Genomic DNA, 16,907 nt, shown 5'->3' with positions numbered 1-16,907 from the left:
AATACGCTAAAATGGTAAAATTGATTTTGTCATTATTGTGCTCAAACTATTTACCAATACACATTTGTGAACTGGAAAAAATTAACTGCATGCTATTAGGTATTTGCTTTTAACTCTTTTACAACAAAGCGCCAAAAGATTTTTGTACAATAGATATCCTAAAAATATTATTATTTTGGTCACGGTCTGGTGATAACAAGAGTCACCCAGCGTGACGACATCAGCAAAGCAATAAACAGGCGCGCGAACCATGAACCACGTTGTTGAGTGAGTGAAATATTAGTCTGATTAGTCATTTAGCAGGTTAGTTTCGTGCCACAGCCGCCCAGGTTATGTCACAAACTCCAAACACCCCTGTAGCTAGAAATCGTACAGTTTCATTCCTTTCATCAAGCAAAGTGCGTTCGGCGTTTAAATCTCCGTTAAGATCCCCAAACACAGCTGGCTCACCGGCAAACACCGCAGCTTCTTGCAACTCGTCAGGTAGGAAAAGAAGAAGACCTGCACTATCGGGTGCATTCAACTCACCGTTGAAGCTGAAGTCACCCAAAATAGAGGTTACGCAAGAGGAAATACAAAGCCTTAAAGATCTAGTAAAAAACCAGGTGTGCAATTGTGCATGTTTTTGATGATTAGTTTGTAAATCTGGTTTGTACGATAATTGTGCATTAAGTGCTGATACTATAGGTGTACAAACACAGATGACATATAGTGTTTTGGTTAGTGTACTTGCTACTTTCTGTCTCTTGGAGCATTGACTTGGGATATTTAGTGTGCAAAGTATGGCAGCTGCTAGAGTTCCTTCTCGAAATCTCGAAAAAAAACGAGTCTAGAATAGATTCTCGAGAAATAAATAAGAATTTCTCGAGAAAAAATACGTCACTAATCATAAACAAAAAGTAAATGCCACTCTTCTTATCACATGTATTTTGCGAAACAGCGATTTTTATTGTGCCTTGCCAATAAACTTTAACCTTTCCCAGGCAGTAGTCACGCCTGGTTGCGTAAGATCTATAACAGTCGCTTCGTTTTTTTGCTGGTTTGCTACCGAATCACTACTTGCGACCGCTACTAGAAGCAAAAAACGTAAAATCAGGAATTTTTTTGTTTGTTTTTGTTAGAAAATCGGCTTAAATAAAAATTTCGAGACTCTCGAGATTCTCGAGAAATGGATTTTTAATTTCTCGTTTCTCGAGAAACGAAAAAGTCGAGAAATAGAGGTACCCTAGCAGCTGCACATGCAAGTTGTTTTATAAAAAAAATTACAGGCCAACTTTTTCGGCCGCACACGCAAACCTGCCTGGTCTGGTCCTGTTTACCACTTGAGCTGAACAGTATAATTCGTCTTGCATGCAGGCTTAGAGGTTGTGCATGCAGACATAGTGATCTTGCACACCCGAGATCTCACCAAGAACCACCATATCCCACAGACCAAAACTTTGCTATATTAATCTGTACAAATTAATTTCCATCATGTGTAACAATGCCCAAGATTTGGTACTAAAATACTTATTGTACAGGAAAAGGAGATTCGAGAACTGGAGGAGGAAGGTTTGCGAGAGGAAGACTTACAAATTCACATCGACAAGTTGCATGAGTATAATGAGATAAAAGACATTGGACAGCTTGTCATTGGAAGACTTGCTATTCAACTACAAACCACCACTCGTGCATTGTATCCTAAATTCAATCTAAATTTGGAAGACTAGTAAGTGTTGAGTGCTACTATCTTGTGGGTTTCAATACTTGTTTATGTATTTGTCTGCCTAAACTTGTACGTCTATGTTTTGTTCATTTTTTCTGGCCTAAATACAATAAGTTTTAAACAGGCAGTCCAGTTGTTATTTTATGTTTTCTTTAGGCCAAGTATGTATATTAGCTTTTGTTGAAAACAAATTAAAGTTAATATAATCCACCCAAAAGTATACTCTTGTCAATATGTGGAATTACTTTTAGATAAATTATGACACAAAATGATCCAAGAATTGTCTTTTACATCACAGCTGTAAATAAAACAGTGTATAGATTGTCTATGAACTATAGCCTTTTTAGTAAATTTTGTTGAAACAACGTAGCTTTCTCAATACAGGAAGCCTGTTTTCATTTCATGTAAACATGCACTTATTCAGCCATTGTAATAACCAACCATTCGTTAATGACTGTCCCATAGAAACTGAAAATTAACTTGATGGTACATATGTAGCTAAGTTAAAAACATTTGTGACTTTTGTATAGTTCGACAGGCTTGTGAATGTACTTGAAAATATCTAAATAATATTTGTGATATAAATAATCACCAATCTTTGATGATTTGGTCTAAGCACATTTGTGTTTTGCAGGTTCTTTAATATGGATTTTAAAGTACGTTTTGGTGACGAATACGATGACCTGGTAAGAAAACTTTGCACTGTTTTTTGAATCTATGACAGCTTGAATATGTTTTAATGAAAGGTGTATTATATTTCAGTTACAATCCATGATCGAGGAAGCAACAAAGGAATTTGGTTTGGATGAAAAGTTGGACGATGAATTTAAAAGACTTAATAACTCTTTGGATGAGAATGTTATGTCAAAAGTAAGATGCAATTTTTTTCCTGCCATCTTTTGTCTTGAAAAGGATACATACTCATAATAAACAAAGTAAATTTGTAATGTATAGTTTTTTGTTCTGGTTGTTCAAAACAGTATTTTCCAGCATATTGTAAAACCCTCATTTTTTGCTAAGTGCTTATTTTTGACAAAAGAACATTTCCTAATAACAAGTTTCTAATTATTTGATTTGAATAGTGTGATCTGTACATCACCACTAAAGCTTACAAAGTTTAAACCACCGGTGATATCATGTATAAACGTTCAACTTTTGTTGTTGCAGTTGTCCGATGCCCAAGCTCTCTTTGACAAAATATCTGATGACGTTACAAAGCTAGAATTGGACTCTGCTTATTTGCAACAGGAAATTAATAAACAACATTCCAATGAGGTGATTACAGTAGATGATGATATTCCCCCAATTACAATGCAGGTGACTACATTTATATTACAAACCTATTTAAAGTGTGTGTTTAAACTATGCTGCTATAAGTATACATATCTTAAATGATAGTGCAAACAAAAATATAACCTTTGGTAAGATATTGAACTGTGGTTTACATATATATTTTTTGTGACCAGTTGTATATCAAATACCTATCAACTCCTGGTAGTTTGGTTTTGGAATAAAAAGCGTTGTTTGGTTTAAACATTTTATGTAGACTTAATAAAATTGTGGCCTTGATATGTTTTTACAGAAAACTGAAGATTCAAACAGAGAAAATGTCCCAACTGCACGGAATAAAGGTTGGTTTACAGTTGTAGTGTGTATTGTATTGTACTTGGTGTGTTCATAGCTTTGACATGGATGAGAAGCAACCAGGGCTGCCACTTTTGTTTGAATGAAATAATCTAGTTTGGCCTAAAAAAATATCTAAAATCATCCATGTCGTCTAATAAAACATCAAAAATTAAATACATCTAAACATATAATAATCCAATTAATGTAATATATTAGCCCAGTGGTTCTCAACCTTTTTTACTATGCGACCCCCTTTAGAGATTTTCTAACACCACGCGACCCCTTTACACACGCACACACACAGGAAGTTTAACTACCAGCATGTGTTGATTGTGTTCATCACACATTTGCAATCTAACGTGGCTGCAATAGTTCGGCGTTTTGCTGTATTCCGGAAAACGCCTATTTTTCACTAACTATTTCACTATTTCGTGTTTTTTTTATGTTAAGAAAAACCAAAACCCGCAATTATAGAAGTATACAATCGCAAATATTGTTGCGCCCGTTCTAAATCAAACGGTCGTGTGAGTTACTATATGCTAAACAAAAGTCACAGGGAAAGTTTTTTTGATACAGATAAAATAATTCCGTGTTCGGTTGCGTCTCCGCGACCCCCTCAAAAGTGCTTGGCGACCCCTTGGGGGGTCGCGACCCCCAGGTTGAGAAACACTGTATTAGCCGAACCACAACACACATATATAAATGTTTTTAATATAAATTGCTCCATATTAGATGTTGAAAAAGTTTATTCTTCCTTATTATCACTCCATTTTTCTGGTACAGTTATAACTTTATAACGTTGAGCCTTTGTGCTTATCTGGGTGGAACAGTTGTTGACTTGTAAATCACCCTATTACGAAGCTGAAATGTGCAGCATACGAGGCAGGCAATGGTGCTTGTGATTCGACTTTCGGCGGATTCTCCACTGAGCCTGCGTAGCTCAGTTGGTAGAGCGCGAGTCCCGGAAAGACTCCTGTCGTGGGTTCGAATCCCACTGCAGGCTAGATTTTTCTAGCCTACGCCTTGCCATATGGTGGTGAATACTTGGTGACCGGTTGATTCGGTATGGCGCCTTTAATAGGCCTGGCGTACTGTGATTTATATATGAGTGTGCCGTGATCGCTGGTCTGCATAGACGCTTCACGGCTGATCCGAGTAATGAAATTTATCATGTTGACTTGTACTGTTCCTATGGTCTTTACAAACGTTAAAAAAACTATCTAGATTTTATAGCCGTTATCTAGATCCCAAATTTTACATCTAGGCTTAATCAAAGCTATCTAGATACAGCTATAAAATATTAGTGATGGGAAGGGTACCCGGTACTCGGTATCGAACGATTTCAGTGGTATCGATACTCGTACATGGTATCGAAATTTTTTGTCTCAGTTTTTGATACCAATGTGCAAGTACCAAAGGTCCATTTACACCATAAGAATACGGGCAACTTTATGCCAATGTTTGCTTCGGACAGCACAAAATTGGAAAAAAGTTCCACCAGTTTACGTATATCTTTTTCGCTATCGCGTGGAGATTACATTTTTCGGCATGTGTGCGTGCACGCCTGTACCCCGACCATGGCAGATAAATTTGCCAGTGATATACAACTAAGCACAACACTGTACTTAAGTACTCGGTATCGAAGGTATATACATGTGGTACTCGGCATCGGTACTCGCTTCAAAACCTGGTATCGTCCCATCACTATAAAATATCTAGAGTGACAGCCCCGTAAGCTGTGGCTTATAAAGTCTTTTACCCTACCATTTGTGTGGCTTACAATTGAGGCGACTTACATTTTTATCATATCAAGATTATTTCTACTCCTATACCTTTTGATTTATTTTCCGTTCAAATTTTTTTTGAATGCAGGGACTACAAATCATCATACGCTATGTTGGGAAAAAATATAAAGAAGTGCTATTAAACGATAGTACCTTACATCGCAAAATCCGACTTAGATTTAAAGGAGGCTTACATTTTTTTTGACAACAAGCAGCTTACAATCGAGTAAATACATTTTGTTTAACAGTTGCTGTTCCTCAACAACAAGAGAAGATAGTGGCCAGAAAATTCAAACCATCTAGTAGACTGCTGGCTATGCACCTTTACACCAACTTGGAAGTGTTAGCTCTGTGCAAAGATGAATGGAAAAAAGCTTTGATCGTCGACCAGCAAAAGCACAAAGACAAAATGAAATTTAAGGTGCTTGTATATGGAACACTAAGAAAAAATGGATAAAATCGAAGTATCTGAGCTAGATGTGACAATTTCAATAGGGCGCCATGAAGTATAGCTTATGTGGAAAAGCACAATCATCAAACAGAAATTTGCTATTGATTCAAATGTTATTGCCAACTGGATTTTATTCAAAAATATGTATTACATGAAAAACTTTTAAATTTTTTTTTAAGTTTCGATTTTCCAAGTAGGTTTAAAAAAGTCAATAGAATATTTTGTTGTGTTATTTTGTAAACTTGACATAATTTTGAGATCAAAGAAATTTGCTGAGACGTGCATTGACTTAAAATTAACTGATCATTTGTGTGTAGGTCCAGTTTGTAAATAACAACAAAGCCATGTTGCATATCAATCAACTTGCCTGCATTGACAGTGCTGATAAATTTGAGATGTCTGAGGTCAATGTTGGGATGAGGGTCGCAGCTGGTTATCGTAATGAAGGTATTAGTCAATTTGGTTGGTTGTATTTTGTTTTGACATTAAACATCATAAAGCCACAATGCTTTAACAATTCCAAAAACACAAGCAAGTACTGAACAAAAATGCTTTTTGTGAAGTGTTCATTTTTTACTTGTTTATTGCATTTTCACAAGCAATTCACTAAGTTTAAAATCAAGTAAACCTAAGGATTATTTATCTGTTATATTTAGCTATAAAGGTTTCATATCATTTTGCAAAACATTACAAAAGTTAGATACAATTGCCAAAAGTAAAACTATGAACATTTGCTATTTTGTTTGAGTAGGTATTTATTCTGGTGTGATTGCTGAGGCAAGTGACAAAAAGATGAATAACAACCGGCTGCTGATTTTCTTTGATGATGGTTATGCTGCATACTGCCAGCCCAGACAAGTTCACTTGGTGTATGGACTCAGAAGAGATGTGTGGAATGACATTTCTTGCAAGTAATATTTGTTGCTTTTGTCTCTCATACTTAGTTACCATGCTTTCGTACTCTTTATTGCTCAAATTTAGTGTAAGAAGGTACTTAGACTTTTTTTCATTGTGTCACTTCTTTTTAAATTTAAACCAAATTTTGGGAATGACATAATAATTGTAAAAACAGCCTTTTTTTACAAATATATGACTTCTCTGCTCTTTTTCTTTTAATATATATTGGCGTGGTAAATGGTGCATATAGCGGAAAAGGTAGAAAACTAAGAACTAGACCAAAAATGTTGACATTTACAGCATATTGTGTGCGATATTACAGTAAAATTAAGTAACCAACAATAAGTAATGAAATCAGGTTGTGGTCATAATATTTTTGCCTGTGAGAGACCAATGTTTTAGACCATGTATCTGTTTTAGGGCAACAGCTAGCTATATCAAAAGTTATCTATCCACTGCAGTTCGACAGTTGCTGACCATTCGTGTGGGACAAACTTTGAAGGTAGTATTTCAAGATAAACATTTTCTTTAGTATTTTACAACGCATAAGTCTGTTTAGTAGGTTTTAGTATCCGTATAAAATCCAAACACGGAAATTTTGATATTTTGAAAATACAATAAACCTCTGTTAATCCAGACCTGTTCGGGTTGGGTGAAGATTGAGATTAACCAATGTCAATTAGTTTCAGTCTTACCACATTATAAATCATTTGTACCTCAAGTTTTGTCCGAATTAGGAAAAGATCAAGATTAACTGAATCCGATTTACCCGAAGTTTTCTGTACATAACAGGTTGAATTTGAGGGTGAATGGCACATTGCCAAATGCCTGAAGGTTGATGGAAGTTTAGTTGAGATTCTCTATTTGTCTGACAACAGTAAAGAACTAATCTATAGAGGCTCTATGAGATTGGAGCCATTGTACAGGAAACACCATGGTGTGGTGGGTAGAACTGATTCTATGTTGATCTCTACTGTATCAAATCTTTTCTGTGTGGCTGATTTTTCATGACGGTTTTAGTCTTGTAATTTCCCTTAGAGCAGGGAACTTTTTTGTGTCTGTACACTTTAAACCAGTGGCTCTTAACCTCTCTTTGTCCACGCCACCCTTAGATGTTTGTCCTAAACTTCACACCCCTTCTTTTTGTCTGAAACAGGCATAAAACAACATTTTTTTAGTTTGGTTAAACCACTGTTCATTATGTTATTTTTGTACCTTTTGTCTACAATAAATGATGAAAATAAAAAACTCATCAAATTCGAAAGGAAATTGAGCGTTTTTATGCATTCAGTGGTGTAATACTTAAACCCTACAATTTATATAGGCCTTCACAACTTTTTCGCACTACCTGAGGGTACACAACGTTGTGAGTTGTGTTGTCAAACTTAAAAACACCTTTAAGTTGGTTGTTTCGTGACAAATTCCTGTAAAAAATTTGTTTGTTATTTAGAAAACTAAGAATGAGCGACAGGGTGCCGGAAATCGTATTGCCAGGGCTCACACTGGAATGCGCAAAGCTCATATTGAATACACCACCATTGATTTGACCAGGGATTCCTCTCCACCTGGTAAGTTCATGTCAAGTCTAAATATATCTTACTTCTTGCCATAATTAGAAGATAATAATCTTCTTGCCATAATAAGAAGAAATAAACAAAATGTTTGTGACCAATAACCAATGAAGTGAAGTTAAAACGTTCTAGATTCAAACGTTCTGAAGTGATAAAGCTGTGCATCGCGATTTTTTCTAAATTTGACTTTGTGTGTTGTGGCTTTTTTATTCGCAAACTATGTTTATGAAGCAAAAATATATATAGCTATTAAAAAGTGAAATATTTTTTTCTAGAAACTGCCCAAAAGTCACTAAATTTGCAATTATTTTAAACTTGTTTTGCAGAAGTAACAAAACAGCCCCGTAAAAAGAGTTTTGAGAACTCCCAGTCTACAGAGAAGAAAATGCAAGTCCGGAAAGAAGGTTTGGACAATGCAATAGGAAACAGAATGTCCTTTTTGTTTTAACAATGCAGCATATGTTTGACTGGTCTGGCCTAAATAGGATTTTGTGTGGTTTGGGAACAAATTACAACAGGCATGTTTTGTTACAGCCAGAGGGATTAAACTTGGCAACAGTCCTTAAATTTGCAAGTTTATGAAACCCTTTTGGAACATTGTTTAAAAACCAATGTATAAATTATGTGTCCTGATCTCTTAATGAACCCCAGAGAATGGCTTTCTGACTTGTTGTGGTTTTGATTAAATTATTCTGGCGATCCTCACCCCTGGGCCAGTGCAGCTCGGTTGGTAGAGTACAAGTCCCGGAAAGAATCCTGTCGGGGTTCAAATAGTTTTTTCTCACGCTACGCCTTGTCATGTGGGAATGCTTGGTTGCAGGCCTCTAGAGGCGTACTGTGATTTACATATGAGTGTGCCGTGATCGCTGGTCTGCATGGACGCTTCAGAGCTGATCCCAGTTATAAATTTATGTTCGTCTTAATTGATTATTTGTGCTGTTAGTCTGTTAGATATATTTATGTACATACGTTCAATTTTTATTCAACCAAACTCACCAATGTTTTTAGGCCAATGGGAGGCGCCGTGGGAGAAATCGCTCAGCGCGCAGCAGTCGCCATGGAAACAGATACCCAGTCACGTGACCCACATTCCCAAGTCGTACTCGGAGATGCAGGGCGGCGTGGACGTTGCAAGTTACATTATGAATCGGTTTGAACAAAAACAACGCGAGCAGGCAGCGTCGAAACACGACGACAGTAAGCCACGGTCCCGCAGTATCGACCAAGCTCAGAGGTTAGTGGTTCAAATCTCGGCTAGTTTCTGAGTGCTAGATCTGTTGTGTGAACCATACTTTATTTTTTCGTAGGTCTGCGTCCAGTTCGAGGAAGATTGAAAACAGACGGTCATCGGCTAATGTGAGTTACTAGTTAGACTTTTTTTACGAAAGATTTTTACACGCAGATTTTTGCCCAAGAATATTGGTGTCAAGTAAAGCTTGTGTCTTAAGTTTGGCAACGTGTAAAACAAACCATTTTATGGCTTAGAATTAGAAAATTTGCATTTTTGGCTTAAAACAAGCCACTTTGGCCCAATATAAGCCCAAAAAAGAGATTTTTAGTCATTTTGCAAAAAAAAATATTTTTTTGTGAAAACCTTATTTTGCATTAACCACTTTAAGCTGTACAATCTTTGAAACTCCTGGATAAATCTTTACCTTGTATTTTGCTTCACAGGTTGGCAGTCATGGTGAAACATCTTCTTCGTCACACTTGATTCCACACACGTCTTCCCCTTATGTTCCTCACAAGTGCGGTTCACGATGTATCGCACCATTTCAACTTCGCCGAACGTTTAAAGGGTGAGTGGTGGGTTTGGCAGTTTTGTACCAACGCGGTACATTTCCCGCAGGAATAATTCACGTAATTTGCTTTTTAAGGGCTTTGCTGAAATGCTTCTTATTTCTGTCTACTTAGCCAATAAATGATAAGTAAGCTTGTGACATCGAATATGATAGGTGAGGTATGGCTTTCAAATACGTTTCTCCCAACAAACTGGAGTTCCGTTAGATGCTACAATAACGAATAAGTCTTTTCACTAGCTGCGCTGGTGGGACCTTCCGTTCATTAAACCGAAAGACTTTTTCTGGATTTTCTAAACCAAAAAATTCGACAAACATTTAATTTAAAAAGAACGATTTTTGTACTTAATATTCAAAGGTGCATTAATTTTCACAGCACCAATCCTCTGCTTAAACCGCTTCTGTTCTCATGGACTCGTGAACTTTCTCGCATTCCACACTTACACAGATCCACATTTCATGTACATTATCGAGGACCTTGCGGACGGGCTTGCCGAAATATGAAAGACGTACAAAGGTCAGTTTTGCAGTTTACTTAGGTGTAGAAGTTATCCTTACCTACGGGCACCGATTCCTGTGTCTAAAAAACTTTGCTTGGTCTGAATGCCCCAGAATGCATAAATTGTAACACAGAAAAAAAGCTCACACTCAACTAGTGTATTGTAAGTAGCATCATTCTCATTACTACACAACAATAAATGAAGCAAATCACTACCGGACATTCAAACTGGTGATAATGGACGCGTGGTTTTCGACTGGTTTTCGGTTTTCTATCCCACTAATCTTGTCCCACTAATAGCTTTTTTGCTGTGATTGTTTGCAATCATTGAACTTGCATTCTATTTTTGATGTCAGATACATGATGGAATGTGGAATTCGGAATCTGGATTTCATCAATTTTAGTTTTGACCCTTCGATTCGTGTCCAGGAAAACACGGAAATTAAAACTCGCGATGCCAAAATCTTTATTAAGGATTATTCGAGTAAGAAATAACCCTCAACTTCTTTTTTTTTTACTTTAAAGCTAAGTAAAGACCTGTCGACGTTAGCCAAATGTGTAAAAGATTCAGTAAAAAAACCTTCTGAAGGTGTTATGAACCAGAACAATTCTTTCACAAAACGCTTGTTATTGACAAGTTTACAAAATATCGATAGGCAGCGCAATAAACACTAGATTATTACGAAATAAAAATGGTTACGGTTAGGGCTATTAGGGTTTGGGCGAGGTAATATAATTTAAAATAACTGTATTACTTAAATTGTAAAGTTTCTATACCCCTCGCACCGGTGCTCTTGATGCTGCCTATCGGTATTTAGCAAGCCTGTCTGTTATGAGTTCTTATGTTAGTAGTAGTACTGGTTAAATTTGGGTGGACAAGATTTCGGAAATAAAAAGTAAACAGGACACAGCCTAAAATCACAATCTTGTCCCAGACGGCAAGGAAGATATTCCGATCTCTTGTGTGAACGAAATCAACATGGAAGAGCCACCCAAGATGCCGTACACTAAAACCCGTGTGCCCGGTCGCGGAGTAAAAATCAACACCAACACTGATTTCATGGTGTGTTGCGATTGTCCGGATAACTGCAGTGACAGATCAAAATGTCCATGTCAACAACTCACTGTACAAGCAACCTCCTGCTGTCGTGGTGGAAAAATCAAGCCCGACGCTGGATACCAATACAAAAGGCTCTACTCTTTTCTACCTACTGGGTAAGATATTTTTACTGGATAGCTAGAGACCATGTAAAGGAAAATGTCCTAACATACAAACGTTTAGGAGTGAATTGAATAGATTTTAACAATGACACTGCTTGGGATTTAGATCAGAGTTTTCGTTGAAATGAAGGGTTGACAAGGCTTGTTTCGTTGTATTTTCGATTTGTTTTATCATTTTGTAGAAATATCAGCGGAGTTTATAACCTTAGTCTGGTGGTCATTACGTATGTAAATTGTAAAGGGACCACACTTTGATGATCTACGTACGCGTTAGTGTCTATGTAGCGTATTAAAAGGAATGAACGTCGTAATAGGAATGCTCAAAATGGTTGGAAACCTCTTTCTTAGCTAGCCAAGTCTGACCCGCTTGCCGTACTTTACGTTTTAACAAAAATTTCTGCAGGATCTATGAGTGCAACTCGAGGTGCAAATGCAAATCGCAGTGTTTGAATCGGGTCGTTCAGCTCGGTCTTCAATGTCGCTTGCAGATGTTTAAGACACAGAAGAAGGGGTGGGGAATCCGTTGTCTTGACGACATTGCACAAGGGACGTTCGTGTGCATTTACACTGGTAAGACCGAAATTTCATTTGTTTTCTTAGGTGCATTGTTATAAAGCTGGTTAATCCTAGGTAGACTGCTAGCGTATTTGTTTTGAATACTGGGTCCTGAAATCTTGGGTTTACTTTACAGGCAAAATTCAGACAGAAGCCAATGCAAATGACGAAGGTTTAATGAATGGAGACGAATATCTGGCCGAGCTTGATCATATTGAGGTAATGACAATAAACTGCCAGTTGATTCATCCCAATACCAAACATCGAAGTGGAAACTGAGCTTGATGCATCAGGACTCTATTTCTGTGACAAGTTAACAACCCTTCTATTTCAATGATTTACCACAGTAAAACATTTGTTTGTACGATATGCTGCTTAGAGTTGTAAGCATATGCCTGAAAGCCCGGTCCGATTCCGAATCGTTTTTGAGGAGGGCTGTTAGGCATTAAGGTACAGGCCCCAGAAACTAGCTACTTAATTAAGTAACTTCCAGCCCGACTTACGACTCTGATGCCGCCCGTTTGCATATAGCGCTAGCCGTGGTATGTTATCTGTATTCAATTGTTTGTAAGTGGAAGTTAGGGAAGATTTTATAGGAGGTGTTGTTTAAAGCAAGGTACTTAAAATCATTACAACTCTTGTTTTGGTTTCGTTAAAGGTGGCAGAAAATCAGAAGCAAGATTACAACAACGATGATAATTCAAGTGGCATCGATTCTCTCTCTGAACCGGATTTCAGTGATGATGAAAGCTGCGGAAACAAAAAACAGTAAGTTGGTTAATATCGGGGTTAAATTTCAGCATTAATGGTAAAGTTGACATACAGTGGGGGTAAATTTGAGCCAGAAAAAGTTTTGTAATAGAATCGCAATGGAATTGTATTTAGTGTGTAAAAAAAACTTTTGTTTGTTTGAAATGTGTTAAGCCTTAAACGAGAAAATGGGTGTTGAGAACCACTGATAAAGTTGTACAACATTTCTCATAAAGCATTTTCTTGGATGTAAAAGCAAAGAGCCAATAAACGATAAGCTCTAGACAGTGCACACTGTTTCGACCTATAAGGTCTCATCACTCCAGCTGGTGACGAGAGATCGGTCGCATTGGCTAGTGCAGCATTTTCTTCAAAATAGCTGATTTCACTGTACCCACTCAATGGGTCGCTGTATTTTACTTGTTTTACGAAAACATTTCGCTTTTATAAGCATCATCAGTGTCTGAAAGCAATATAAAAAGCGGGATAAACCAATAAATAAAAGCAAAAATACAAAATGCACTCACGCCAAGACCGACCGCATTTGATTCTGATTTTAATGGCTCTGAATAATCGCAGTTGCTGGTACTTGGAGAGATTACATTAATAACAAACCATTTACTACGTTCGCTGTATCTTACGCAAATTTTGTGCAGAAAAACACCTCCAGAGCAAGACAGCACCGACACTGAGGGAGAAGCCCCTGAGGTGAGTACGATTATGGTGAATATGATTTTTGTGTGAAAAAAAAGATTATATGTTATCGCTCTGATTTGGTTGCTTCTACCACCCTCTAACAACTGGAAAGAGTCATTAGCATGCCAGTATTTTTTTCTTTTGTTCTGTTCAAAGTGCGTGAAAATGGTCTTCAAGCGTCAATCTGGAACCACATGGTCAATTTCATCTGACGGAAACGAACAACAGGTGGCGCTTGTGTGCTTTTTTTATTTCAACCTTTGTGTGAAATTTATTTGCAGCATGTGTTACAGATTAACTCAATAAAATCAAGTTTTCTGTTGTTAATTGTCTTTTTACAACTTTTAATTGTATTTTTTTTTTAATAAAATCCAAACTTTTGATTTGTATGGTAAACCTTGGTTAAATCAGATTCAGTTAATCCGGATCTGTTTCGCATCCAATTCGGACAAACGTGAGGTGATTTGTAATGTGGTAAGGCTTGAACTAATCGATATCGGTTGATTCGAATCTTTGCCGTATCCGGACATTTTTTACCAAACGGGTCCGTATTAACCGAGGTTTACTGTATTTAGTCTTGTTACCGGATAAAACTTGTTTAGCTTTTTTGATCCATAATAACATGGCACTCGCAGTGGTATTTTATCATCCATTTTTTCATGTGCTGTTCAACAGGTATTTGAAGACAAGCCGGCAAAGCCATTTTGTTCAGGTAGTTTGTAAATCACTGTTTACTGCCTCTTTTGTTTAACGATGCAACTATTTCCCTCTCAGGTTCAAAGAAGCTAGGGTATTCTTCCGATCCCGAAGTCTCTCCAGGAATTATTCCGGATTCAGTGAGAAGAAGAAGAGGGAGGAATATGGTGGCGAGATCCAATCTACCTTCAAATGACTCCAGTGCTGATTCTGAAACTGGTAAAACCTTTTTTCCAAATAGCCTGTTTTTTATGACATGCCAAGTACATACTTGATACTTAGATCTTTTGGGGACCGTGGGCTTCCAACCACAGGCTGTTTTAGCCTAATACTAATTCATAGAATTGCCTTGTCAGGTGGAATTGTGTACGAACTGCCAAAACGTTCATCTGTAATGGACGAGGAAACAACTGACACTGATTCAGACACAAATGGTTCCAGTAGCAGACGTCCAGCGTCAATCGCTGTGAAATCGTCCGGAATCGACAAGGTAAGTCAATCATTTTTTTCTTATTTTCTGGTCCACGTTTTTGGATGCAACATTGTTTTCAGATGGACAAGCTGGCATTGGGAAACATGGATAGTGACGAAGAAGAAGTAACCAACAAAACGCGACGGTAAAAAAAACTTAACCCTTTTGTCCAGTGGGACTGCATTACGAAAATGACCCACAGGCAGATTTGTAGTGCTTTCGATATCGACCAACGACAAAAGTAGCGCGAAATCCACAAACACCTCAAGACAACTTGAATATTTTGTCATTTTTATCCATGCTGTATCACATGTGCTTTATTGTTACCGTTTTTCCAACATCCATGTATGTAGGCTTTTTGGCCAGGATGGAGCATTCATTATTGACGCAAAACAAACTGGCAATTTGGGAAGGTATCTTAATCACTCTTGCACTCCAAACTTGATGGTACAAAACGTTTTCATTGACACACATGATCTGCGATTTCCATGGGTAGCGTTTTTTGCAAGCAGGTAAAAATGAGACAAAATTGTCTTATGTTTATATGTATAATGAGCACTGAGGAATAGAAGTCCTTAACATTTTATTTTACAGCACAATCAGAGCAGGAACAGAACTTACATGGGATTACAATTATGAGATTGGTAGTGTCGATGATCGGGTCATTCATTGCTATTGCGGATCGACAAAATGCAGAAAGAGGCTGCTTTGACACTCTTGCCATTTGCCATGTTTTCAAACATTGAGTTATGATATGTACCTGTTCTTTTTCTAATTCGTTTGTTTTCGAACATTTTTCCTCTCGCAGTTTGCGTTTCACCTTTTTGTGGTTATTGAGCGGTTTGTCATGAAGCATTCAGATTTTGCAAGAAAGGATCGAGATATTGCGATATAAATGTGAATGGAACATATACATCTTGAATTTTTTCCAGGTTATGGTTTGTGAAGTAGGCTACCTTTTCCCAATGTTCGGTAAAACATCTGTTTTTTGGTGAGTGGTGCTAATGGAGAAATTGCATCGGCGTTTTAAGTTTCATCAGGGTTTTCCCTTTCTGTATGAACGAAACCTTTCCATACGTTTATCAAGTTTGTCGGAGTTCAACTCATTTCACACTTGGTTTACCAGGCCCCAGAATAGGAACTACAGAGCAAATATGGAAACTGTATTTGTGAGTGTTGAATTGCGGATCAAGAATTTTCTTTTTATTGAGGAAAAAACATACGTTGGCGGCATTGTTGCGTCAGAGTACTATATTATTTCACGTAAAACACTTGCAGCGATTTAAAACCCATCCTGAAAATTCCGTCTCAATGTGGGAAATTGTGCAAGTTCACAAGGTTGTGAGTTCTAATCCTCTCCCGGCAACTTTTTTGTTTCGTTCCGACGCCAAACAGTCAACGCAACAGCGTTGGAAGAGTATGTAAGCGTTGTGCCGCTAATTTGGATCAAGACATGTGCAAACGAGGCCGTTAAATAAACTTGGCAAATACAATCCGTTTAATCGGGAAAACCTGCTTTTTAGGAACAGTTTTCAAGTCGTCAGCAATTATTTGTTGCAAAAATAACTTCTGGTAACCGGTCCAATTTCAACGACTATTTTTATCAACTTGGTTTTTATGGGAAAGACCAAAGAACTGTATAAAGTGTTCTTTGGAAAGACACACAGTCCAATGTTTTTCTTTAATATTGCCCATGCGTTGTAAACTTTTCAGTTAACAAGGTTACTGCAAACAAACCTGCGTGTTGTTGAATTAAAAGACAAAGACCTTTCTCTTGCTCTATCCTTCGTATAAACAACAAGACTTATACCGTTTCCTACATCTTTTCGCCTCCGGTTTATATTGTGGCCACTAAAAGTAGAGCAGAGATTGAACGAAAATAAGCGATGCTACTACCCTAAGGCAGTATCGCAAATGTATATGAGCGTGTATGCTGAGTAGTGAAGTACTTAAACATTTTAAATCTTCCCTGAAAACCCCGCGATCATTTGCACCATATCACCACCTCCGCCATGGTAGATAGATGCATTACAACGTGTAAGGTTATGCAGAATCTGGATAATGTGTAAAACTGCCTAATCGGAAAAAATGCTTGGCAAATTAGAGCCCCGCTTGTTTTGTATTTTCAAACTCTCGCTTTCCGGAAAGCCTAACTTCGTACTGTCGAGTACACAATACTTGTACT

At 37.4% G+C, this 16,907-nt stretch overlaps 2 protein-coding genes and 1 non-coding gene across 6 annotated transcripts; all 3 read left to right on the top strand.

Annotated features, from left to right (window-relative positions):
* The first annotated feature begins 217 nt into the window (after positions 1-217).
* LOC145213417 (DNA repair protein SWI5 homolog) lies at positions 218-1,709 on the top strand. Its single transcript, XM_080081678.1, has 2 exons — positions 218-605; positions 1,521-1,709. The coding sequence occupies exons 1-2, from the start codon at positions 333-335 to the stop codon at positions 1,707-1,709; spliced, it is 462 nt and encodes a 153-aa protein (XP_079937804.1). The 5' UTR covers positions 218-332.
* Positions 1,645-16,215, top strand: LOC145213415 (histone-lysine N-methyltransferase SETDB1-B-like). Of its 4 annotated transcripts, none has more exons than XM_080081672.1 (29): positions 1,645-1,708; positions 2,340-2,391; positions 2,468-2,575; positions 2,873-3,022; positions 3,288-3,336; positions 5,364-5,536; positions 5,884-6,013; positions 6,318-6,477; positions 6,884-6,965; positions 7,256-7,405; positions 7,914-8,031; positions 8,361-8,438; positions 9,043-9,268; positions 9,342-9,390; positions 9,709-9,833; positions 10,210-10,350; positions 10,689-10,816; positions 11,268-11,547; positions 11,957-12,123; positions 12,245-12,327; positions 12,767-12,876; positions 13,515-13,566; positions 13,711-13,782; positions 14,230-14,266; positions 14,329-14,469; positions 14,607-14,740; positions 14,803-14,867; positions 15,076-15,234; positions 15,317-16,215. In XM_080081672.1, the coding sequence occupies exons 2-29, from the start codon at positions 2,350-2,352 to the stop codon at positions 15,432-15,434; spliced, it is 3,327 nt and encodes a 1,108-aa protein (XP_079937798.1). In that variant the 5' UTR covers positions 1,645-1,708; positions 2,340-2,349; the 3' UTR covers positions 15,435-16,215. The 4 variants fall into 4 exon arrangements, with proteins under 4 accessions (XP_079937798.1, XP_079937797.1, XP_079937801.1 ...); XM_080081671.1 differs by having other exon boundaries at positions 14,230-14,269; XM_080081675.1 differs by lacking the exon at positions 13,711-13,782.
* Positions 4,261-4,334, top strand: Trnas-gga (transfer RNA serine (anticodon GGA)). The gene has a single exon. It is a non-coding gene; the product is annotated as a tRNA-Ser (tRNA).
* Positions 16,216-16,907: the final 692 nt, after the last annotated feature.

Source organism: Phallusia mammillata, chromosome 2, assembly GCF_965637545.1.
Source record: "Phallusia mammillata chromosome 2, kaPhaMamm4.hap1.1, whole genome shotgun sequence".
Lineage (NCBI taxonomy): Eukaryota > Metazoa > Chordata > Ascidiacea > Phlebobranchia > Ascidiidae > Phallusia > Phallusia mammillata.
The sequence above is the reverse complement of the archived record's forward strand: the minus strand, read 5'-3'. Positions and strand labels throughout refer to the sequence as shown.